Source organism: Pan paniscus, chromosome 11, assembly GCF_029289425.2.
Source record: "Pan paniscus chromosome 11, NHGRI_mPanPan1-v2.0_pri, whole genome shotgun sequence".
Taxonomy (NCBI): Eukaryota; Metazoa; Chordata; class Mammalia; order Primates; family Hominidae; genus Pan; species Pan paniscus.
This window is the reverse complement of record NC_073260.2, coordinates 120,718,856-120,746,262: the sequence shown is the minus strand read 5'-3', so window position 1 is coordinate 120,746,262 and position 27,407 is coordinate 120,718,856. Positions and strand designations below refer to the sequence as shown.

The 27,407-nt window shown below is 41.1% G+C and overlaps 1 protein-coding gene across 4 annotated transcripts in view; it reads right to left on the bottom strand.

The window, feature by feature from the left end:
* Positions 1-27,407, bottom strand: part of GLIS3 (GLIS family zinc finger 3) — a 491,641-nt gene that overhangs the window by 11,999 nt on the left and 452,235 nt on the right. For 3 of the 4 annotated variants that reach the window (XM_034967077.3, XM_063594501.1, XM_055092189.2), the window contains exon 8: positions 20,231-20,406. In XM_034967077.3, the coding sequence (XP_034822968.1) occupies positions 20,231-20,406 (176 nt within the window). Of the gene's footprint in view, positions 1-19,533; positions 19,854-20,230; positions 20,407-27,407 lie in introns of those variants that run through there. The other variant, XM_063594502.1, reaches the window with a different exon arrangement.

Below are 27,407 nucleotides of genomic sequence, written 5' to 3'. Positions count from 1 at the left end.
TAACATAAGCATTTCAATTTCTATGCTTTCATTTACTTGACAACTATTCACTAAGCACTTATTCAAGTGTTGGGGATATAGTGGTAAATAAATCACACTCCATGCCTTTTTGGAGCCTGCATTTTAGTGAGAAAGAAAGACAAACATATAAATGAGAAATCAAGTAACATAATTTCATACTACATATGACAATAGAAAGAAAATTTTCTTTACGGGATACATAGAGATGTAATTCTCTTTTCTGGAATGCATTCAAGATAGGAAGAATGAAAAGGAACAAATAAGGAAGTTTTGACTGTGGTTCCCTTTGTTTCGCCCTGTCTGCTGATGGCAGGTATAGTCAGGAGGCCACCCCACAGCTCTGCTGAGAACCAGCCCTGGCAGAGTAGATTTCCTGCCGTTGGTGCTAAGCAGTTTGTGCCTGGGTAGAAGAATAAGCAGATATCAGCGGCAGAGGCAGAGTTGGCAGCCCCTCAGTTTCTTGGTCGTATGGCTGTTTGCTAGCCAAGTGGAAGGAAGGATGTATATTTATGAGCTTTACAGCTCTAATTATTTTTCCGCAGAGACTATAATTTTGTGGGTTACTACTTTAGGAAGTGTAGCGATTTTGGCCCCAGTCATATGGTGGCTGCATATGCAGGGACATGAAGAAGCATAAGTGATGAATGGGTGGACTCAAACCAGGACCCCAAGGACAGGGACACAGAAGATGCATGACCCCACTCTCCTTTGCCTTCAGATTTCTTCTTTTCCAGCACTCTATGGCTCTTTGTGGATTCCCCTACTCTTTTGGGGCCCTCGGCCTACCACCTTTGAATACTTCCCATAAACCAAGTCCAGGGAAAGAAAAGAGGAAAAGATGGTACAAAACCAGTGAAGCCCCTAGGGCAACTCGCTCCTTGGTTTAGGGACAGTGGTGGTATCCCCTAAGACCCAGCAAGACAAGAGCCATATGCTGACGGCCACACCAGGGTTGCTGTTTCCCCCAAATACTAGTGGCTCCACACTTCCACAGCCAACTGCCAACATCTCACCACCGCTCACCACCATCCCCTTCCATACTTCTGCTGTTCGTCTTCTTCTTCCTTTCTGTGACCCTATGTTAAAGGACAATCTCAGCATTCTGCTTGTTAGTTAAGCCAGAGCAAATGAAGGACAACAATCCTGGATCTGGAGGACCCCAGCCTAATGTGCAAGTCTAGAAGTTCTGGTCACCTGGAAAAGAATTCACCCTATGCCTCTGGGCTGCTTTACAAGTTGGAATATTCCCACAGAATAAGGATATTGTTGCTCAATCCGCTTCAGGGTCACCAAGTCTCATATGTCACATCCATTGTAACCAAAGGCACTGACCTACGACAGGTCTGAAAAGGTGGCTATTTTCAAGAAGCACTGACTTGCACCACATAAGGCCCTTCATACTACTAACTAAGACGAATTGGAGCATCTTTGGTTACACACCTATTATAATGGTGAAAACTGAAACCAGTGATAACACCAAATGCTGGCAAGGATGTGGAGCAATGGGAACTCCCTTTCACTGCAAAATGGTACAGCCACTTTAGAAGACAGGTTGGCAGTATCTTGCAAAACTAAACATATGCTTACCATAGGATTCAGCAATTGTGTCCTCTTGTATTTACCCAAAGGGTTGGAAAACTTATGTCCATACAAATCCCTGTATATGGATGTTTATAGTAGCATTATTCATCACTGCCAAAATTTGGAAGCAACCGAGATTTCCTTCAGTAGGCAAATGAATAAATAAACTGCAGTACATGCAGGCAATGGAATATTATTCAGCACTAAAAAGAAATGACCTATTAAGCCATGAAAAGACATGGAGGGAATTTCAATTTAAATGCATATTGCTAAGTGAAAGAAGCCAATCTGAAAAGGCTACATACTGCATGACTCCAGCTATACAACATTCTGGAAAAGGCAAAACTATAGAGACAGTATAAGTCCGTGGTTTCCACAGGCTGGGGGGAGGGAAGGATGAGCACAGAGGTAGCGAAGCTATTCCGTATGATGCTACCATGGTGGATAGATGCCATTATACATTTGTTAAAACTCATAGGCTGTACAAGAGTGACCCCTAATATCAGCTATGGACTTTGAGTGAAAGTGATGTGTCACTGTAGGTTTATTGATTGTAACAAATGCAAGACTCTGGTGTGGTATGTTGGTAGTGGGAGAGATTGTGTGTGGAGGGGTGGGGGGAGGAGGGTGTATGGGAACTCCCTGCACTTTCCACTACATTTTTCTGTGAACCCAAAACTGCTCTGAAATAGTCTATTAAATGGGTGGGCATGTATCTCTGTATTATATGCCTTCCCCACCAAAATATGTATTCCATGAAGGCAGACACCTTGTCCAGTTTGTTAATTATTGTATCCATAGCACTAAGACTAGTACCTGGCATGTAGTAAGCATTCAATATGTATTTGTTGACTGAATAAATGTAAGGAAATCTTAGTTACTTTAATAAGAATTAAAATACAGGCCTTTTACTGATGTGATATCTTTCTTCTTTCCATACACCCCAGTACTTAAGAGAGACCTACAGTCCTCAGCTCTCTGTGGGACTGGCTCATCCCTGGCCAACCCACACTTTCTTCCTGCTGAGAAGATTCTCTGGTTTCACTTAGCCTTGGAGTGCAAAGTCAGAGGGTAGAATAAAGGGAGGTTTGCTGAATCCAGGGATTCTGCTTCCTGGTGAATGGAATGGGCATGGGAAAGCAGATGACAAAGACAACAGCAAGTATAAGACGAATCCCTGCTAAAAATATGCTTCCACACAGCCTAGGAGTGGGAGGTTTACTTGGGTCAGTTAGGTGCTTCCCAGGGATTCAAACACTCCCTGTCCAGGTTAAAGCTCTCAATCACTAATGGCAGTTATGAATTCCCCCAACCAACTACACTAAACAGTCTCTGAAAATACAAATTTTGATGGGAAAGGAAAAGAAAAGGGACAGAGGAGAAAGAAGATAAATGTCTTCACTCCCCTTGGCTCCCTTCATTTCTTCTCCAACACTCGGGGTATTTGTGGAGCCCTTGCTCTCTGGGGACCCTTGACCTGCTGCCTTGGAAAACCTTCTGTAATCCATGACAGACCCAATGAGAAAAAAAGAACACACAGATACATTTCTGAAAAAGCTCCTAGAGGGCATAAGAATATAGTCTTTGGGGTCGCATCTACTCAGCCTAATTCTATACATTCAAACTTTGAATTCAGAGAAAGGCCCAGGAAATCATACACTCACTACCTACATGGTACCTTAATATTAGAATACCATAAAAATTTCTTCTTAAATAGCCTTCTGACATTTTTGTCCTGTAAGCAGGTACTTCAAACAAACGTTCCCATTTTAGACAATGAGATGGAAGCAGAGGAAATGTTGAGTGCCTTGCCTTTATAACCAATACTTTGTTTATATGATATCATGTCAACAAAAGTGCAAAATTCATCCAACCATTCTAATATTTCTAAATATCTAGATATTTGGAATTATTTGTGGATGGAGCCTTTGTATTAAAACAAATGGGCAGCAGAATGAAAACAGCAATCACACAATCTCCTGCTAAGTCCAGAGCTTTCTTACTGGAGGGTTCCTTGCTTTGGCATTTTGGAAAAATATTTTGGTTAGTGTTATACCAACCACTCAGAATTCTGTCATAAGGAAGGAAAGGAACTAATATTTATTTACTCAGAGACAGGCATTGCCCCAGGTGTTTTACATAGAAAATCTTCATCATTAAAACAACTTTTTGGTTAAGTAATATTGTCCCCAGTTTACAGCCAAAAAAAAGGGGGGAGAAGTTAAAATAACTGAATTTATCCAAATCCTCATAGCTACCATGTTTCAGAACCGGGACTCAAATTTTTATCTATTCAAGGACATAGTTCATGTCAGATTACTGGGGCTCAGGCTCATGACCAAATCAATTTAAATACAATCTTGCCACTTTTGTTGAGGTTTCTCACTGCCAGGTTGCAGGCAAAGTTACCCAGACTGCATCAACATTTTGGAAAGTGCAAATATTCTCATTAGGGAGAAAAGTATTTAATTAATTAGTAAAATTGATCAAGTCACCTAATCACTGAAAAATTCTACAAACCCTCAAGTGTAGAAACAGAGACATTTCAGAAATTTCTCATGGCCAATTTTCTGATTTAGCCCCTCTTTTATTTCCATCCATTGCATTAACAACTTGGATTTGTGTCTGAATCCCAGATGACCCACTAACGAATTGTGTGTCTTTGGATGAATGATTTTTTCTTGAGCCTCATTTTCCTTGAAATTTTATAGGGTTGTGGAAAATATTATGTATTACAGTGTTTATAAAAGCATTTGGTGCATTCTCTGGCACATAGTAGGCCTTAAGTTCAACTGTGTAACCATGAAATAAGCTTAGAAATATGTAGAGGTTCTGTGTAACACATAAGCAGTTCTTAAGCAATTTTTATTACACAACCTACTACCGTTAAGTATAAAATCATACTGCTCTTACAAGTGAAATTGCCACAATTTGGTTATCATTTTTGCCTTGGCTGCTTGTCTTGGCCATCAGTACCATCCAGGTCTTCATCTGAGGTAGGACTCTACTAAGCATCCTCCTGGAAGAGGTATAAAAACTGACTCTTCATTTTAATACAGAGTCTATAAATGGGGAAGCTGCAGGAACAGCTCACAGACTGTGTTAGGAAGACAGATTTTTCTGCGGGCTGAGAACTGAACCAGCTTGCAAAGCACTCGAGCTATTTACGACTGACATTTAAGCAACTACTCTACTAAGAAAGAGAAAGATAATGGAAATAATAACCCTGAAAATTCCATTTAGGCACATTTCTTTTGAAGGAACCCATGACAGTGGTTCAAAAGTTGACCACTGGAGCAACCGCCTGGTCCCTTTGTCCTTGGAGAGATGGGTCGTAGCATGAAGGCTTCTAATTAGAAAAGTCCATGTGGTTCCAAGAAGCAAGGCCATTTTCATCTATAGCTCTTGCTGCCAACTTGCAGGCCACAGCGAGATGCACTCTGAACATGCTGGGTACTTTCTCCACTTGTGCCCCTCACAGCACCTCATCTGGTCTGTAGCAAGCTGGAAACAGCATTTATCACTGTGAACCACATTTTGGCCCTTAGACTTATATACTCATTTCCAGGGACTAGGTAGCAGAGAAGGAGGAGGTTCTGCTACTCACATCTCCAAAAGGTTCAAACAAGGGGATGGGAATGGGCAGAGCAGGTGGCTAAAAGGGACAATAGGGAAATAGGGGGAAAAAAACAGAGTGAGAAGGCAGCATGCTTAAAACACTCTTGATTAAAAGATGTAATCAATTTTCATTAGAATATCCCCAAACCACCCAAAACCCTAGCGCGTGGTGGCCTATGGCTTCCAAATTCTCAAAATGATAAGCTGCCAAAGTACACTAATTGCAGTGTGTCTCAGTAATTGCCATGTGTGGATATATACAGTTATAGTAAAATGGTTCAGTGAGTCCTGATGGTGATAATGCACATTTGGAAAATACATAAAATAGAGATTCTCAAAACCAAGAACTCCTGAGGGTCCGAGATGGATCTGAATGAAAGCCAGCTCTGCCATGTACTAGCTGTGTGGCTTTGAGGGAACTCTAGCCTCTCTGAGCCTATGATCCCTATTTATAAAAAGAGATAGTAACACTCACATGGCATCAGAATCCTCAACGTGGGAAGGAGAAGCAGCACAGGGAACAAAGGATTCAGTGCCCAGGTGCCCATTAGTAGCCACCCACATTCCATCACCTGCCAACTACTCCCTATAACTCAAAATTCCTGGATACAAGTAAGGATCAGAATGAAGGGTGGAGGATTTGGATATTCTGTATCTGATAGAGTGTGGAGCAAACACTTTGCCAAGGTTGATAAGAAAGAGTTGGGAATTTTTCTATGAGGGGGACCACTGGTTGCTAGTATATATGTATCCCTACTGGGTGGCTGCAAGGATCAACTGAAATAATAAACACGAAAGTATTTTGCCAACAGTAAAACCCACTAAAAATTCTAGCTCCTGCTGTCTCATTATAAGCCTGGTGTTACCTGTCATCCTCCCTTCTCTGAGTAGAGAGGTAAATCTGCCCATGGTTCTATCAGTCATTTTCCCATAAACTCACAAGCAATCTTTTGACCAGGGCTACTTGGACCTAAAACAGAACAAGGGAAGCATGGTAAAGAATGAAGATTTAATTTTAAATGCCCTTGTCTTTCCAACTAAGCTTTGCTGTAAGAAAGATCCGGCAGAGAAGATTCCAGACAGAGATTTCATGGATTACTAAAAGGAAGTGCTGCTGCATCTCAATTCCCTTCAGCCTCCCCTGAAATCTATGTGAGCCAGCCTGGTTCTATAGCTTTTTAAAAGACTTCCCCAGCTGGGTGCGGTGGCTCACATCTGTAATCCCAGCATGTTGGGAGGCCGAGATGGGTGGATCACGAGGTTATGAGTTTGAGACCAGCCTGGCCAAGATGGTGAAACCCTGTCTCTACTAAAACTACAAAAATTAGTCTGGTATGGTGGTGGGTGTCTGTAATCCCAGCTACTCGGCAGGCTGACGCAGGAGAATTGCTTGAACCTGGGAGGTGGAGGTTGCAGTGAGCCTAGATTACACCACTGCAGTCTAGCCTGGGGGTCAAAGCAAGACTCTGTCTCAAAAAGACTTCCCCAGAGATAAAGGGAGGAGGAAGCTAGAGAGTCTTAACCTCTTGAGTCACAGGCAAATTGCTTCCTTTGGGTTATCTCTGACTGGGGAGCAACGGTGAGAGGGCATTGAGCCCTACACTTGGTGTTTAGGCCAGTGATTCTTACCAGGGTTGGGGGGCATCAGCTCCACCTTGGCATGTGTGTTGAACATGCACATTCCTGAGCTCTACGGCCGACTCTGGAAGAAGTGCCTGGAATTCTGTATATTTAATAAGGTATTTCTTAAAAGTTTGAGAGGCTCTAAGAGAACATCTTTAGATGATTTACAAACATCTGAAAGTTTTCCAAGTGAAATACCAATTTAAAACAACAACAGAACGGCTCTAATTTCATTTGAAATGGAGAGAGGGAGTTCTTCCCATGGGCATCTCTTCCCCTTGGGCAGGCTCCCAGCCCTTTCTGCTGGTAGATGGGGCTCTTGGGGATAAGGTGGTGATGACTGTTCCAAAAGGGCCTTGAATTACACTCTCAGTAGATATGGATCCAGATGACTTGCCTGGCTCTCTCTCCCAATGCCTGTCTCTCACATGTCAGTTCTTGGTCAAGGTGAAATCATGGGACCTAATTTGAATGACTCAGAAGTCTTGGTCTCACTGTTGGTCCCATACTGATCTTGTGGCTTAGACTTCTGTTGTCCAGCTGTAACCAAACTCCCACATTACATCCGTTTTACTAACTAGGTGATTTTTTGCTTCTTCGAATCCAAGTCTGTTATTACACAAATTTCCAGCACTCTGATCTAAAAGTGGGCCCCTACCTCATCCTTGCCAGTGATCCAATGACTCAATTATTTTTCCCTCTGAACCTCTGCTTCATAGCTGAGTCTCTATTATATATGGTTAGGCTTCCCCAAAACCTACTCTCTAGAACATTACGTTAAGATTACATTTGGGCTTGAAGTAAGAGTACAGAAACCTATATAAGTGGCTTTGAGATAGGAAAGTGGATGTTGTATCTGGAAACCTGACATACATCACTGGATCCCGGGATCTCTGTTATCTCCATCTGGCTACCAGGAAGCCTGCCTTTGTATCTTGTCAGGCATTCATCCAACAAGTATTTATTGGGCAATTTCTATATACCCATAGTTACTAGGCACTGATAAAAATTATGTATGTAAGAGTGATTTATAAAACATATATTGATATATGAATGTAGGTACTGCCACTGACCTCATTGGTATTGACAAAAATACCGCATCAGCCCAGATCCACAGATGCAAAGAACCTTGGGTAATTATTTGGCCAATTCAGATTCCCTGAATGATTTTGTCACAATGGCAAGGAAATTTAAGAACTTATTTTGGGATGTGTGAGATGAGGTTGGGTTTGGTGATGAGCGTAAGAAGGGAGGGTTCAGTAGTCATACTTAAGTGATCTAGAAAAAATATCGAAATGTTTTTATTTCAATAGACTTACATCTTGTAAGGTCTAGTTCTCAAAGACCTCACGAAAGAATGAAATAAAGAGTTTAGTGTAAACAATCTGGTTAGAGAGGGGAAATTCCTGTAATCAGAAAGAGCACTCACAATTCTAGGTAAACCAACAAGAAATTCTAAGGGAATTGGGATTGTTTTGTAACATGTTGCTGAGCTCAGAGGCTGTGAATGGGGACAGATCAAGCCAGTTCTAGTATTCTATTGTTTTTGTTGTTCTGTTTTATGAAGAGAGTGGCCTCGCTACCAGCAACCCAGATGTTTACTGATGTATTTTAAGGAAGTTCCATCTACAGCTGTTACATTTTCTAAACCATCAATTGTTTACCATATTTATAAGGGTAATTCCAGTTTAAAATATAAGAAATATAAGACATAGATTGTCATTAACATGTTTAGCCCTGAAGAGTCCAACAGAGGAACACCTAGAATAGTGTTATCAGAAAAATAATTAATTCATTTTAAGAGTTCCCTTCATTAGAGGCCAGCTTCATGAGTTTCAGGTATAAGAACATTTGCTTCTAGAAAGATGTCATTACTTCCCCCAAAGAAAGAAAAAGTGCTAACTCTATAATAATATTAATTAAACACTTTCTATAGGCATTTTTTAAGTTAACTGATGAAGTCACGATGGTCAATGATATATGGGATTTTTCTGGATATTTCTTTCTCATCAATAAATTTCTGAGTTCCAATCAGGAAAACAAACTGTCTTGCTGCAAATGACACAGCTTGACTGACAGGGTGAAAGATACTTAACTAATGTAAAAACCCAGGTCATAGCTCTTGTTATTTAATCCCTGTTACTATTAATACTGTCTTTAAGGGTTCAATGAAAATATAAAAAGATGCTCAATTACATTACTAGCTAAAGGAAAAATTAAAACAAGTCACCAATCTTTGCTTTACAAATCGGCAAAATACTAACATTCAGTGTGAGGAAATGGGCCCTGTGATGTGCTGCTGATGAGAGTCTAAATTAGTATAGCCTTCCTAAAAGAGTATGTGTCAATACCTATCCAACTTTAAAATGTGCAACTCAGTAATACAGCATTTTCTCTTTTAGAAATATTTCCTAAGAAACTGTGCAAAGATATATATATATGTGTGTACAGGAGAGTTTATATAAACATGCATATATATATGAAGAGATTTAACAGAATTGCTAGAAAAAGTAAAAAATTAAAAAAATGTTCATCAATAAGGGAATGATTTAAAAAATGATGAGCTATTCTTATGAGAGCTGTACAATTAAGAAGACTCTATATGCAATGACCTGGAAAGCAAAAGCATATATTTGACTAAGTTTAAAAAAATCAAGTCATAAAACAAAATATAGAATGTGAGGTGCAGAACGTGAGGCCATTTTTATAACAGGGCATATGGGCATATACATAGACACAGATATGTCTCCTTCTATGAGCATTTAAAGGTCTAACAGAATACTTGCCAATCTTTTAATTGTCATTACCTTGGAGCAGTGGAATTGGGGCAAACATAAGGCTGGGAGGGGACTTAAACTATAAGTTTCAGTACTGTAAGGACTTTAAAAAACTGAACAGGTAAAATTTTTCTTTTATAATATAAAAAGTCAGTAAGAATTTGTAAATTGTATGTAAGGACTGTGCTAAAAGCCCAGGAACCCAGGTTTGTTGATTTATAATAGTAATTAGGCTTCCAAAGTTTCCCCCAGCATACCCGTACTTGAGCAAGCACAGTGCATAAGGGCATGTACACATACACACGTGCGTGCCCACACACACACACACACACACACACACACACACACACACACACACACACACTGGGGTAATCCCATTGGGAGCCGTTAGATAGAGAGCTCTCCCCTCCTCATGGGGACAGCCCCCAATCAAAGGCTTAATAGCAGCATTGCAGAATGGCTGAAAGCACAACTCTGGAGTCAGATGGTCCTGGGTACAATTTCCAGCTCTACTGTTTCAAGATTTAAAAATTCTGGGCACCACAGTGATTTAGATTCCCCACCTGTAAAATGGGAGTAAACAATGCCTTCTTTATAGTGTTGTTATGGAGGATTAGTGAGCAAGGGCATGACAGGCATTCACTACACTGCCTGACACCGAAAAAAGTGATTTTTCAGCTATCAGTGTCCAAAGACATGCAGTCAAGCAGTTGGTGGGAAATGACTTCATCTTGCAAATCACAGCACCTCTACTGACAGCAGAATGTTAACCCTATAAGGAACTGCGTATTTATGGTTCCGTACTTAACCTTCAAGCAAAAGCAATTCCCAAGTAACTAAAAATTTCCATAATACTGTATCAGTAGGCACCACCACAAAGTATGACTGTGGGCTTTGGGGTCAGACTGGGTTTATAAAACCACCTCTGATACTCACTAGGTATATGAGTTAGGGCATGGTACCTAAGCTCTTCCACAGTCTCATCTGGGAGGTTGCTCTGGACTTGCTCAGAGCACCAGGTATCTGATACACAGTAGAAAAATAACAATAACAGCTGCAATGACGTGAGCATCTACTGTAGTCCAGGCGTTCTCTCATTCTTGTGCCAAGTCTGAAACAGGGGTGTCAGTATCATCTATTAAACTTGAGAACCTCAGAATCAGGGCATTGCATGACCTGCTCATAGGATTCCAGTTAGTAACTGCCATCTTCCTGCCTCCAAACTGAAAATGTTTTCTTAAGCAAAGGACTGGTATCTATGGGCACTGTGAATTCCTCACCATCCGTCTTCCACAGGGCTGCCATGGCCCAGAACTTTACTACTACACACTCAGTACCAGCTGTGTCTGAGTATCCTCTTTTATTATGCAGATACTCACAAGAAGCAGTAATATATTAAGTTTACCTCAATGTGTAAGTGAATTGTTAGCTCATCCTATTTCCTCTGGGAAGAGGTCTCAGGCAGATAGTAAGCACTGGGTATTTAAAGATGGGGGCAGGACCTGGCGAGGTGGCTCATGGCTGTAATCCCAGCACTTTGGGAGGCTGAGGCAGGGGGATCACCTGAAGTCAGGAGTTCAAGACCAGTCTGGCCAACATGGCAAAACCGTGTCTCTACTAAAAATATAAAAATTAGCCAGGCGCAGTGGCAAGCGCCTGTAATCTCAGGTACTCGGGAGGCTGAAGCAGGAGAATCACTTGAGCCTGGGAGGCAGAGGTTGCAGTGAGCCGAGATCGCGCCTCTGTACTCCAGCCTGGGCGACAGAATGAGACTCTGTTTCAGAAAAAATAAAATTAAATAAATACATAAATAAATAAAAATAAAATAAAGAGGGAGCAGAGAAACAGGCAGGAAGTGCCCAGAGAAAAGAGGGGCCCAGATAAACTTGTCTGTAAGTCACAATTTTGCCAAGGACTGGCTCTGCCAATCAGTCTAAGAAGCCATAAGCAAAAATCCCTTTATTCTTGTCTTTTCTTTCTGTTCATTCGTATTTATTTAATGAGCAGTTATTAAGCACTTACAGTGTGCAGAATATTGTGGGACAATGTAGTCCCTGTCCTGAGACTTACAATTTAGCAATAGTTGATTCAATCATTTAATACTCATATTCATCAAACATAGCACATTAATATGGTGAGTTTAATCTGTGTGGGTGCACATGCACTCATGCTTGTGTGTGCAGATGCTTAGTTATATATGTAGATTATTCACAGTTCAGTCATTTCCATAATCAATCATTCCAACACCTTTTCTGGTTCAGATGACCATCTCACACCCCTTCCACAAAACTCAGCATGTTGAAATGCTCACTGCACTCTGCGTATACACCTAAAATTAACTTTTGTTTTTTAGAATTAGAACACAGTCTGAATTTCTCAAGTACTACTTATGTAAAACTGTTCTTGGGGTAATTTTGTAGTAATTAAGTATATGAGAGTAATTAAGGACTTCTCCAAATCTAATCATCAATCCCTGGTACTGTGTAAGCATTAATAACATCATGGCTGATATGGAAAATTATTCCTGATTATGACTGCTGATGATAACATCAGAATAACATGAAGTTCACTCATCGGCTCATTTCTTTTGTGAATATGTCACAACTTTCTCCATGAAATCTATTACACTGTTGATTTATAATCAATTAAATTTGTCTTTCTGGGATTTCAAGATGTGACACAATGCTTAAGTTCTAAGCAATACAATTTCTTGACTTACTGCTTTATTATTTCATAACCTCATATATGCAGTTATGATGAAATTTTCTGTGGGAGTGTTTACGGTCTTTAAAATCAGCCTTTAAAAACAACCTCTAGGCCGGGCACGGTGGCTCATGCCTGTAATCCCAGCACTTTGGGAGGCCAAGGCAAGTGGATCACCTGGGCTCGGGAGTTCAAGAGCAGCCTGGCCAACATGGTGAAACCCCATCTCTACTAAAAATACAAAAAATTAGCTGGGCGTGGTGGCGCATGCCTGTAATCGCAGCTACTCTGGAGGCTGAGGCAGGAGAATCGCTTGAATCCAGGAGGCGGAGGTTGCCGTGAGCCAAGATCGCCCCACTGCACTCCAGCCTGGACGCCAAGAGCGAAACTCTGTCTCAAAAAATAAATAAATAAAATAAAAATAAAAATAACCTTTAAATATTTAACACTATAAATTGGCAGCAATGAAATCAGTCATGGCTACAGCCCATAGGCATCTTGCTGGAAAGTACCATTGCACAATCACTGTGAGTAAACAGCCAACTGAGGAAGAAGTTAGCTAAACTTGTACTTGCCACCTCACTGCCATTTAAATATCCATGCTCTGATATTTCTACAGTTTGAAAGATGCTTTGGCTCTTTGGTGGGACAAGCCATTTACAATGTGTTTTGTTCTTGGAGTCCTGTTGGTGGCTAGAAACCCTTTGTTTCTTGTTGCAGTCAATTTGAACTGGACTGACAAGCTTACAGCTTCATACTGAGGTAAGAAAATGCCACCATTGTCTGGGAGCTGACTGGCCTGCTTTAGGAAGCCTGCAGGCAGGGCATGCTTTAAATCATGGGAAAGACAGCTCAGGAACCACAGGAGCCGTGAACAACAGAGGGAGGGCGCCCCCTTCCCACTGCTGCTGCACTGATTTCAAACAGCCCAGGCTGAGGAGGTAGCTTCATGGTGTTTTCCTAACGAAATCTAGTAAGTGGTACATGGATGACAGAAATCTCTGTGTTGGCAACTGGGAAACTCCAGAGGGATGCAAAATAAGAGCACACAGTGGAAAGTATGGAAACCTAAGAGAATGGAAGAGATGGGAAAACATGGGGTAGTCTACCCCGACTTCCAAGGAAGGATATGAATGAATCTGTCTGTGAAACGGGTCATATTAGTCCCATTTTACAGATTAGAAAACCATCCTAGAGTGTTTGGCAGCCCCTCCGGTGTGCCTATCCAGTAAAAACTGTGAACGGAATCTCCGTTTTGTTAAGTATGGCAATGCGCTAAAATATCCATCTTCCCAGACCCCTTTGCCGTGTGACTAAGAGTACACTTGTCCTTCACTCTTCACCCTCGTCTCTGCCTGAAACGGGGACAAGATGTGTAGAATATCAGCATTCATGCTGTGACCAGGAGGATGGAAGCCACCTGTTAACAATGACAAAGCCCAAAGTTGGGAGGAGGCATGGGCACTGCTGACTCCGTGAGGCTCCTTCTCCACCTTGCACTGTTTCCTGTTAGACATCTTGTCATGAGAGAAGGCTAAGGGCGGTGGCTCATGCCTGTAATCCCAGCACTTTGGGAGGCTGGGGCGGGTGGATCACTTGAGGTCAGAAGTTCAAGACCAGCCTGGCCCACATGGTGAAACCCCGTCTCTACTAAAAATACAAAAAATTAGCCAGGCATGGTGGTATGTGTCTATAGTCCCAGCTACTCAGGAGGCTGAGGCAGGAGAATAGCTGGAACCAGGAGGCAGAGGTTGCAGTGAACATCGATTGCGCCACTGCACCCCAGCCTGGGTGACAGAGTGAGACTCCATCTCAAAAAAAAAGACATCTTGTCATGAGAGAAGAGTAAATTGCACACTGGGGTTGTTGGTGCAGTTGCTGTAACGTGATAAATGAACCCTGAAAAATCTTGTCCTCTGCACAAATGTGTATTAAAAATAAGGTCTTTGAGAAATCTAAAATTGGGTCAGACCACTGAAAATCTTTGATACCTTCTAATTACAGCAGTAACAAAATATCAAGAGGAAATTTAGGCAGGCAGTTCAGTGTGGCTATAGGCTCCTGGGTGGTTATTAAAAATCACACAAAATAGACTGGAAAGGCTGGCTTACAGGTACTGAAACAACAAGTGATAGCAGGGCCCAGTGCACAGGAAGGCGTGTGATCTGCCATGAGCTGAAGGCCATGCAAGGCTGGATGCACACCTCTGGGAGGGAGCCCCCTGGGACTGTGCTCATTTCAAATGTTATTAAAATAGAGCTGAAAGGGCTCCTGTCTGGACAGCAGCTAGGCTGAGGACGTTTTTGTTCTCTTCTCTTGCTATTCCAGCTTTTGTCTAGGAAAGACTGTATGTGAACAAACACAATTGCACATTATCCTGACATCATTCCCCTATTTACCAGTGGCATCTGAGTGAACTGAACTCTTTAATAAGTCACTGTTTTGGTGTTCTGTACATGTGGCCCAACATAATCCCAACAGTTAGAGCTTAATGTTCCTACCTCTCCCATTCCAGTCTCTACACAGCACTCTACTTGACTTTCCTAAAATACTGGGCTGACTTCTTCATTCGATAGGTTACAGTTAGCACGGCACAAAACCCTTTGTGAGCTGGCCTTGTGAGTTCTCCATTCTCTTCCTCCTCTACTCCACACCTTAACCTGTGTACTCCAGCCATCCCCTTGACTCTTCCCTCTGTGCACACACACACCACGGTGTCATTTGCGTTCTCACCTGTGCTCTTTGCTTCCCCTCTGCCTGGAATGCCTTTACCCACTTGGCCTGCCCAATAAGGTATTTATCTTCAAAACCCTCTTCAAGTATCACTTCTACAGACCCTTCTTTGACATCTTCTTCTGAATAAATCAGGTGCCTTTTGCACCTTCTCTTATTGCATGTGTCACAGTGCGTTGATTAAATGACATTCATGTTTGCATTGCACATAGTGGGTGACCAGTGAACACTTGCTGAACTGAACCTGGTGTCTCCTTGATGGGCCCAGAAGCAGGAAAGTTGTGAAAATGCTGTTGTAGGAATTCTAATGGCATGCTGATAATCCTGGAGTGAATAGGGCATTTAGAAAGAAATGATCCATTAGTCCAGTAACAAAATGTACAAATATCAACTCTTGGGCAACTAATCCAGGCAACATTCTGGAGCTTGTCTGGGCAAGAGAAGTGTCCTAAGGAGAAAGAAAAGACCGAAAAACGAGCTTACATGATTGCAGAGTGTCCTTATGTTTACATCTAAAATAAAGGACTAAAGTGTACTAAGAAGTTGCCTTGGAGATCTCACCCGAACGGAGACCCGTAAATACTACCAAGATTCAAACATTAAAGGAAATTATACCTCATTCCCTGTACTAATGAAGGCAAAATGAATGAATGAGATGGATGCAGAGTCAACAAACCTGAGCTCTGGTCCTGGGTCATTCACTAGGTAAGGAAACTTGAAAAAGCAGTGCTAGTAATCTTTCAAAGTATGCCTTTTACAAAATGAGCACACAATGTCTAGGCTCAGTATCATTTAGTATTACAGCATGATTAACAAAACTTGATGGATCTCATCTTCATTTGGAAGACCAAAGCCCCTCTGACTTGTAACCCTTCATAGCTCTCTGTAATGCAACAGCATCTACACACAGAGGAGTCTACATTTCCCCATGGAAAAATATAAATGTATATTTATTTTAGTGTGCCTTTGACTTAGAAACATGTTTTTGATTAAGAATATGGCTTGGGGCTGGGAGTGGTGGCTCGTGCCTGTAATCCCAGCACTTTGGGAGGCCAAGGTGGGCAGATTGCCTGAGGTCAGGAGTTTGAGATCAGTCTAGCCAACATGGTGAAACCCCATCTCTACTGGAAATACAAAAAATTTAGCTGGATGTGGGGGCATGCGCCTGTAATCCCAGCTACTCAGGAGGCTGAGGCAGGGGAATTGCTTGAACCAGGGAGGTGGAGGTTGCAGTGAGCCGAGAACGTGTCACGGTACTCCAGCCTGGGTGACATAGTGAGACTACGTTCCAAAAGAAAAGAAAAAAAAAAATATGGCTTGGAAATTTAGACGTTTTGATAAACGCACCTGCATAGTTTGCTAAGGTAGCAATGCCCAGACATTTTATATTCTTATTTGTCTCAGTTCTTGTCTCTAAAAATACAGTGATGGTATTTCTCCCTGACCTCTACCTACTGCAGGGAGTATAGAAGAAATGGGGGTGACTACGCTCATTAAAACCACGAAGTTTTTGAAAGAGAGAACAAACACTCAATTGAGCTATTGCATTAGCAACGCTGACACTGCTTTGGGCTTTAAAAATCAAGTTTTATTAGGTGATGGTGTTCCCTGTTACCAAGATGCTGTATAACTCCAGCAAACTCGTCCAACAAAAGCTGAAAGGCATGACCAATAAATGCAACTCATTAAGAAGGTCTCATTTTACCCTCAGCATTGTATTGCCCACTTGAAAAATAGTAGATAAATTTTGTCCTTACCCTGAAGAGTAGTAGATAAGAACCACTAGAAATGTTGCCTACAAAGTTCCAGAAAAACAATTTCAGAAAATGCTTGGAGAAGGAAGTAAAGCTACATCTGGATACCTACCAATTAACTACTAGCAGTGCACCAATGGCTAATACAGGGGCACACCCTTTGCAACCTCATTGCAACAGTCACTTGCCCATCTTCCTGGAGAAAGTCATAATTTCTCAATTTGCCTAACTATATTTTAAACTTATTTTTAGGGCTGATATTAGCAGTTTCTCATTGGCCATGGGGAATTTTTTAACAATTAGAATGTGAAAGTTAGGGCCCAGCACAGGTGACTCACATCTGTAATCCCAACACTTTGAAAGGCTGAGGCAGGAGGATCACTTGAGCCCAAGAGTTCAAGACCAGCCTGGGCAACATAGTGAGACCCCATTTCTACAAAAACAATAAATGAAATTAGCCAGGTGTGGTGGTGTGTGCCTGCAGTCTCAGCTGCTTGGGAGGCTAAAATAAGACTGTCTGAACCCAGGAATTCGAGGCTGCAGTGAGCTATGACTGTGCCACTGCACTCTAGCCTGGAGGACAGAGCGAGACCCGTCTCTAAAAAGTAAATTGTTTTTAATGTGAGAGTTAAAAAAATCCCAACAATTTCAAGTTGACAATACATTCATTATTTAACTAAAAAAAAGAAATGTGGAAGAAGAGTATTTTGCCAAGAGGTAGGGGAAAATAATAGGGTAGATCCCATTTTCTGTATCCTCTTGTTCATTATTCATTTGTTGAATGAGGGAGTGTCAATCACTTAGTCAGTAAATATTTATTAAATGCCTACTTTGCACCAAGTATTATGCCTGCCCTAAGGTTACAAACATTATCCCTATTCTCAAAGAGTCTAATTTTTTAACAAAGAAGGGAATAGAAGGAAAAGCATTAAATTAATTAAGCTCCTACTCTGTGCCAGGTGCTTTTCCTGTCAAATCTTCCTAACAACTGAAGAGAGAAGATAGATGAAATGCCCCCCACTTAACGAATGTGAACTAAGACTCCATGATTTGCCCCGAGTCACACAGTTCAGGGTAGACTAGTGTTTGCATTCAAATTGGTCTAATTTCAAAAACCCTTTTTAAAGATTTCTTTAGAGAAAAAAGAAGAAGTCACCCATTATCCTACCATCCTGATATAAAACCGTCAATATTTTGGAGAACTTCCTTCCAATTTTTCTTCTACACATAGGTCAATTTTTAAATTTTTAAAAATGTGTTTCACAGTTGTAATCAAAATGTGTTATACTGCATTTTCTTGGAACTTTGACACCATCAACTGTGAAATGCTCCATTACTCTAGATAGCACCAGAAAGAAAAATCACTGCCAATTATATGATGCCACTGTGAGCTATGTCCAGATTTCAGCGATGTTAAAATGTGAAGGTGAAGAATTTGTGTCTTAGAATCAGTGGCCTACTCTACATTTCACATAGCCCACACTCAGGCTGTGCATCTACTGCCTGGAGTGGTGAGGATGGCTTCATGGCACAGGGGACCTGGGTCTCTTTCAGAGTAGATAAACTCCTCGACTGGACTGGCAGGCCCTCCTCAGAGGGAAGAGGGCTCAATTTGACTGTCTTTTGCATGCCTTGATGCCTTGTCTTGTGCACAGTAGGTACTCAAGAAGTATTTCTTGGTTGAATAAATACATAACTAAAGCTTGAGAAACAATGTATAGCCAGCAGAAGGTAAAAATGACCATGCGCCTGCAGAATGGTACAAGTGCAACTTCTGATGAGGGTTTGTGTGGCTACACTGGGGAAGTGGGGAGATGAGATGGACGGAACTTTGAGCCAGAACCAATAGCTCTGGTTTTTCAAGGTCTCTGCCTTCCTACAGCTGGCTGCTGTTTTAATATCACCTCGTCTTTGCTGTTCAGGCCTTTACGTTGATGTTCTTTTTTTTTTTTTTTTTTTGGAGACAGAGTCTCGCTCTGTCACCCTGGCTGGAGTACAGTGACGCGATCTCAGCTCACTGCCAGCTCCGCCTCCCGGGTTCATGCTATTCTCCTGCCTCAGCCTCCCAAGTAGCTGGGACTACAGGCGCCCGCCATCACGCCTGGCTAATATTTTTTTTTTTTTTTTTGTATTTTTAGTAGAGATGGGGTTTTACCATGTTAGCCAGGATGGTCTCGACCTCCTAACCTCATGATCCACCCGCCTCGGCCTCCCAAAGTGCTGGGATTACAGGCGTGAGCCACCATGCCCAGCCTACTATGATGTTCTTATCCAAGCCTAGCTCCATAGTACTGGTTGATTCTGCCATCTTAGAAAATTATTCACACTCAATTTGCATATTGATTTAGATTTGTTTGTTTGGGAACATCACCCATTAATTTCAAGTAATAACTCATACGGAGAAAATTCAGGCATCAGCAAGAGGCAGGTAGAGGACAGCAGTATTTTTCAGAAGTTGAAACATTCAGCCTAAAAGGACAGTATCTCTTCTGCTTATACAGATCTGATTGCCCTAGGAAGTAAAAGCCTGTGACAGTTCAAATCTATATGACTTGGCAATTCAACTTTCTATGGATGCTCACTAAGATACGTGCCTGAAATGGCAAAATGAGTTTAAATAAAGAAAAGAAACTAAGACTTAGTTCTCTATGCATATTCCCCATTAAACACAAGATCTGCACATTTAGAAAATCATTACGATTTCTCTTGCTTTCCTTTTCTCCTTTTCATCCTCCATTCACCTAACAAGTATCTGTCTCTTTGCCACTTGTGAAGAGCTGTGTTAAGTTCCCTAAAAGATATAATTTTCTGATGGGTCAGAAAATGCTCACAAAGAAGTCTGCACATTAACAGTGAAAGTATGTTTTATTCACAGATAAGTAAAACACAAGGTAGAGGAAGCATAAATACTACCAGAGAAAGACAGGCGATATAAAATCAGAGTTTAGAGCCTGGAGAGATGACATCGGCTGGGGGATCAGGAAAGGCTTCAGAGAGGAGGCGTCATTCCACCTGCGCCTTGAAGGATGGAGAGCATGTGGACCTATGAGAATGAGAGCAAAAACCTAGCAGAGCAGAGGCATGCTTGGGCACAAGAACTCCTGTCATTTCTTTCTCCATGGGCTGTCTGTTGTTTAGAAACAGGATGCTATTGCTGGTGTTAGAGCCCTGGCCAATGAAAAAACCAGCAACTTGAGCTGACCAGTGCGAGGTGTCATAAATCATACCATCATCAGGCCAAAGTCAGGAAAATACCATAGGATTTCATGCCTATCAAGTGTGAAATTTTAGAGGCAAGTCATGAAAGCCTAAGCCTGGTGTAGAACAGAGCATCTGAAATCCACGACAGGTAACTAAGATGAAAAGCAACAGCACAATGTCACTTTTCAAAACTCAAGGGACTGCCAGCTTCTTGCTTACCATGGACATGGATACCATTTGGTTGAAAAGAAGAGTTTGTTTCTGGCTGATAGGACTTCAGGTGTGAACCTGATGGCTGCTGGGTATAGGGAGGCTGTGTTCTTTGCAGTATTGAAGAAGGAGCTGGAACTCTCCGGGGGCTGATGTGGTGAGGAGATGGAGCAGAAGGTGCAAACCTGAGAAAACAATTATAAAAGGAAACATGAGGGACATAAAACAGCAGGAACAAAGACAAACTCTCCAAAGCCAAATTCTCACCTCCCATTCTGGCTATACAAGAGCGTGACAACAAGCCTTTAAAAAAAAATCCTTCAGGATTTTTCTCTACCCTCTCTCCCTCCCCACTGCCGTTCCCCATTTAACCACTGAGTTCTCAACTGAGATACAGAGGGAATAAACAAGTACAATAAAGGGAAAACCTACTCACAGTTTGGGTTTCTCAAGATTTCTAAGCTGCATTTCAAATACAGTATGTTTGGTGAAATTCAAAGTACATCTTTTGCCAAGCCCTTTTTCTGCTAATTTTTTAAAAATCTATTTGCATTTAAGGGGAAATTTGATCCGTATGTTTCTGAATCATTTACACTTAGCTCATAAACATTTTGTTCTGTAAGATATATCTGAGGTCCAAGAAGTGTTGTTACACGTCTTTATTATGAGCCTCTCTAATCCTATTCTCTTTAAACAATGCATTTGCTTTCGCCAAGAATGAATTAACTTAAACCTCAAAGGTCAAGTATGGCTTGAAACCCACAACCCACGAGATCTGCGTGGGCTCCGTGCTTGGCAAAGAGTGTTCCTGAGGGTATGATAGGAAGATGATGTAGGAGTCACAGGCGCCAATCACAGTAAGACTATTGATGGTTTCTGGGGTGGGGGACATGTTGGTGTTTAAATAAGGAGATGTTGTCAAGAAACCTGGGATATGAAATGGATGATTGTACATTGATCTTCCAATTGTGAAGGAAAATTGGAAAGACCTGACTCACTATGTTTAAAATGACAGTTTATGCTTTCTAACAGCGAAGGCAAGATGTAATTGTTAGAACAATGTTACAGTTTGGCAATGTCTATCAAATATCAAAATGATCCTCCAGGTGCCAGTTCAGTAGGGGACTGACAGAATATAGGGGAGAAAGGAGCAGGAAGTCTGTCAATGCAGTAAAATGAAGCAGCAAATGAATTGTTTAGTTTCCTCAAAAAGTCCCAGTAAGCTGAAAACTTTTAATCAGCTGTTCCTTACACTGTGTAGAAAGACAGGCTTTGTTTTGCAGTAAAACGTATAGGTCACCATCTGCTTACATTGCTTATTTCACAGGAACAAATTGCTTTAACTTTGCTGGGCTTTTGTGGAGGGCCATAGATGATAAAAAGGGAAGATGAACTAGTCAAGCTTATAAAGTGATTGGAAACATTCTGAACCAGAATATTTAATAAGGCAGAGTTTCTATGTTTGTACTGTAGCAGTAAGAAAGCATGGGACAAAAATCTCATGTTCTTTTTGCTTTTCCCATGTGAGGTGTGATGAGACTATAGAAGAAAGTGAATGTAAGAACCAAGAAAGTAGGAGTAGGACTCGCTAACCTCTAGGGAAAAGAAGTCAAGGCGAGGAGCTTAGACAAACCAGCTGGGTTGGGATGCCTGTTTAATTGATCATTTACATCTTCATTCTGCTGAAAGAGAATAGTAAGTGACTGTACCGTGCTGAGTAAATACACATTTTCTGAGCATATCATCTTAACTGGTATTACCCTGAAAAGATGTGCGGAATAGCTTGAGAGAAAACACAGCAAACAAATCCTGGCACTGCCCTGAGAACATCTAGTAAAACTCATTTGCCAGGATTCCTCCTATGAAGGCTATTTTCTGGGGGAACATGTTTTTAACGTGTCTTACAAGTTGCTCTGAGGTTGTGGGAGAGCGATGAGCAATTGGGAGATCATAGACTTTAGGGGCAGAAGGAATCCACGTTGACACCTAATCCCAAATCCCCTGGTCCTTAAAGATCCCCAGAGATGGAGGCAGGAAGGATCTGAATTGCAAGGCAACCTATGGTGCTATTTAACAGTCATTGCTGGTGTCCCAATTTTGTTTTCTGGGGCAAAGGAGCAAGATCCTTTGATCGGCTCCCTAATTCTGTTTCCTAGGTTGTAAATCAAAGATGCAACTTGCTCTAGATGGTTTTCCAGTCCCTTCTTCTGGAATATCTGCTATCCTCTTTCTGTTGAGGACTGATGGGGCACAGAGATGTGTGAATGGGCAAGTCAGCAAGTAGATCTATATCTAGATCCTACATATATATGATTCTCTATAATTATATGCTGATTAAAATCATTCTTATGTACTCATTCATGGAAGTTCCAAACCAGGGCCATGCTCTCTTGACTACCAAATATTACCCAGTATAATAATATCATTGAATAAAGAAAAAAATATGATAGGTACAAACCATGGTTTTAGCACTGCTGTCTCAAGGACATGAAGGAATAAAATATCATGGCTTCAACTGACTCAAGATTTTGCTTTTTCCTAATTCAGGCTGAATTTTCCTCTATGTTAGTCAAATAAATGAATTTATACAATATAAAGTTAATATAATTTCAAAACATAGTATGACACCCCATATAAAGTATTAATAGAAATTTAAATATAAACTATTCTAAGTGAAATACACATTTAAAGTAGGCTTTGATTTGAAAAGGAAAGAAATAGTACAAAAATGTTAACTTTCATACATGTAGAGAAATAAAATATGACAAGAAGTCATCACAATTATCCAGACAATTGCTAGGAACAAGGAAGTAGATACGAAGCCACCACTAAAAAGTCCAGCATAAGAAGTAAGTGTATATATAGGATTGATTTTCAAGTACAGCAGATAGAATCCATTTTGTTACTGTGTAAAAACACCACATAGTACCATACTTAAAATCTTTCAAAATGTATTAATTGAAATTTAATATTTATAAAGTTAGTTACTTGTTAACCAGCTCATAGTAGAGTAGAAATAGTAAGCTAAAATCAGGGGTGAGAGGACAGGAGAGGCATGGAGAAGATGAAGAGGGAGTCTTCCTGTTTGAGGTAAGGTCCCTGGGAATGTCAAAACACAGTAATGGACAACTCTTCTCTCAGCAAGAGAGATGCCGGGAGAGTGATTCAACAAGCTAACAAGTAGTCTGAGGTTATTTGGTGCAAAAGCAAACAAACAAACAGAAAACACACATACTTAGATGCTCACTAAGCAAAAATAAACTGTTTTCACTATTGTTGGAGGCAGGGTGGGGAACTCAGAACCCCATTTTCTAAGTGTCTGCACCTACTTTCCAACCCTGTTTCTTCGAAACACACACACACACACATATCAAAATGAATATGTTCTGAATATTCTGTCCCCAAAAGTTAACTGAGACTTTATTTTAAATCAAATGAAGGTAAATTAAATTTTTTTGATGCTAAAATAAACAAAACATTGTAATGCCGAGGATAAATTGTAGTTATTTGCCATTTTCCCTCTTATGGAGTATCTTATTCCCCAATTATGTCAGATCAAGATGACATCACTCTCATTCATCTTCAGTTACAGCGTGTCCAAGAGCCAGAAGAGACACCTTCTGACATCTTTTCTAGGTCCAACCCTGTTCTCTAGCTGCTGATCTGCAGTTGACACTTCAGAGATTTCAATGGACATGGCTTATTAGTCTCTTCTTTAGCCTTTTATACTTCTTTGAAACAATAGATGATTGCTCTGTAAATAGGCACATAACAGACTAGAAAAAAAATTACTGCTTACCAGAAACAGATCGCACAAAAGCTAACCAGATAACTGAGTCAAACACTTCCACTCATTTGGTAGAGGAGTTTGTATAACCCTACCATGAGCAATGGCATGCAAAAGAAAAAAAGAAAGGGAAGGGGAACAGATTTTAAAACCTCATAAAAAATCCTCTGGGGGGCCAAGCATGGTGGCTCACGCCTGTAATCCCAGCACTTTGGGAGGCCGAGGCGGGTGGATCACGACGTCAGGAGATTGAGACCATCCTGGCTAACACGGTGAAAGTCTGTCTCTACTAAAGATACAAAATATTAGCCGGGTGTAGTGGTGGGTGCCTGTAGTCCCAGCTACTCAAGAGGCTGAGGCAGGAGAATGGCGTGAATCCGGGAGGCGGAGCTTGCAATGAGCTGAGATAGTGACACTGCACTCCAGCCTGGGTGACAGAGCAAGACTCCGTCAAAAAACAAAAACAAAAACAAAAACCTCTGGGGGATGAGGAAACATTTAAAACATTTCTGCAAATATGTATCTCCACCTATCTTAAAGAATGTCTGATTATTTGGGGGTATTTACTTGGCCACTCTCCTTCCCTTCTATGCCCTTCTCCATTGCTTGCTCAGCCCCAACCCCCTGTTATCATTGAACTCCCCAGCCATGCAGTGGGGTGGCCCAACAGCATTCAAACTGAAGATTGTTTCTCATATCAGTAGCTCCCAACTGAGACACGTAGACCCTGAGACACTGAGAACTGCTTAGGTTCATGTGCAGAAAAAGTGGGAATGGCAGGAGAAGCAGATGGGCAAAGGAGAAGACAGACAGGCCAGAAGTCACACCCACCTGGGCTTGGATGCTGGGTCTGTCTGTTACTAGCTGGGTAAACAAGTAAATTCCCCACCTTCTCCCAGGATCAATTTCCAGCATAAAATAAAGGTTATCTCAACTTTCACTGAGGTTCTAAAGTCCATGGTGACATTTATTCATTCAAGGGGTCTTTGTTGAGCACTAAATGTGTGGCATTGTTCTAAGCACTAGGGATAGAGCAACAAAAGACACATATCTCTGTCTTTGTGGAACGTATATTTTAGTAAGGGGAGACAGGCAGTGAAGAAATTTAAGTAAGCAATGTATCTACTGGGCTAGAGGAAATGAATGCTATGGAGAAAAACACGGAGACAGCAAAGGGCGGGGTGGATTAGGAATAATTTTAAATTGCGAAGTCAGGAATATCAAAGTACTTCATACGATGAAAGTCTGATGCCTTCTGGGTGATCAACACATGTTTATGGAATGATCGATTGAATGTACATTTAAGGCATCCCTGACATTAACATGTATCCCAGTGTTCGAGAGCTGTGTAAGACTGTGGTCCCAGCAATGTATTAGAACGTCTATAGAGTTCTTAGAAAATCTTATGACTCTTTCCTTCTTTGACTATTCAGATATAAACACTAAGGCTCAACAGAAAGTGAGGCATTTTTTATATTGTTGGTGGGAATGTAAATTAGTTACACAATTGTAGAAGCCGTGTGGTGATTCCTCAAAGACCTAGAACCAGAAATACCATTTGACCCAGAAATCCCATTATATACCCAAATCCCATTACTTTGGGTATATAATTCCATTATATACCCAAATCCCATTACTTTGGGTATATAATTCCATTATATACCCAAATGAATATAAACCATATAAAGATACATGCATGTGTACGTTCATTGCAGCACTATTCACAATAGCAAAAACATGGAATCAATCCAAATGCCCATCAATGATAGACCGGATAAAGAAAATGTGGTACATATACACCATGAAATACTATGCACCCATAAAAAGGAACGAGATCATGTAATTTGCAGGGACATGGATGGAGCTGGAAGCCATTATCCTCAGCAAACTAATGCAGGAACAGAAAACCAAACACTGAATGTTCTCACTCATAAGTGGGAGCCGAACAATGAGAACACATGGACACAGGGAGGGGAACAGCACACACTGGGGCCTGTTAGGGGGCTGCGGGGGAGGGAGAGCATCAGGAAAAATAGCTAATGCATGCGGGGCTTAATACTTAGGTGATGGGTTGGTAGGCGCAGCAAACCACCATGGCACATGTTTACTTCTGTAACAAACCGGCACATCCTACAAATGTATCCCAGAACTTAAAATTAAATTAAATTAAATTTAAAAAAGAAAGTGAAGCATTTACTCATGTGGCTGATTTTCTAGTTCTAGAAGTAGTTAATGTTGGTCTTGTGTATAGGTCTCATATCTTGGTGCTGGGTTTTCCAATGGAGTATCCTGAGTCCACAAATTCATACAATTACAGAAAGTTTTAGTTGGAAAGGGCACAGGAGCACCATCTTATTTGGATGAAAAAAACAAATGCCCAACGAGGTAAAATAATTTGCTTAAAGTCACAAAGGTAAGAAAGACTTTTCTAGTGGAGATGGAAAGCAATCATGAGTGGTGGGGTGAGGGGGGAATGAAGAAGATTCCTGAGGGCATCTGAAATGTTCATCTTTATCGTGGGCTAGTGGGAGGGCGTGTCAGCAACATACTACCTTTAAGAAATCTAGCAATGGCAAGTGTTGCTCAATGTGCTTTGGTGAACTTGCTCAGCCCTGAACTGGAGTTCTTCATGCACAACATAGTATATACCTTTAGTCTTTCTAACTAGATAACTTCTTTCGGGTAGGGCTCTTTCCCCTGTGTGTAAGTCCAAAGTATTTCTTTGTCAATGTACACATTTATTTCCTTAACAAAATTTACTAATAGATTGTGTTACCAGTCAAGCATGTCATAAATATTTCTTACTTTTCTTCATTTGTACTGTACTCACAAGCAGTTCTAGCCAGCAATGCAGGACTGTGTGTTTTAGCACTGCTTTGGGGGTTAACACTTTGAAAAGAAGGAATTTATGTTTTTACACGATCAACTAGATTAAAAGCTGGTATGTGTTCTGGATAGTTTTTCTTCCCCCCCCCCCCACCCCCCGTCTCTTCCACGGCGGCTACAGACCTCCCAAAGAAGGAAGGATTCATTAGAACAGCTTGTTTCATTGTATTCACACGAAAAATATTATTGATTTGCTGCCAGGGAGTAGAAATAATGGATATAAACTAGTCTACGATGGATTTGGGGAGGTATTTTTTATTTCCCCAAAGAATTGTGGGGTATCATCTGTGGCGGTTTTAAAATTCATCTGTGAAAACTAATCAATGAAAAATGGCTATAGCAGTTGGCCAACTGCAGAGGGGGAAGAAAGGAATCCTTTTCAAAACTTAAAAAGAAAAGCCCAGTTTTAAGGATTTCACATCTGATTTAACATCTAAAAAAACCCCGCAATGATAATACCCCACTTTGTATAGCCAGACAGCACTCCATTTTAGCAGACTTTAGTGGTCTTTA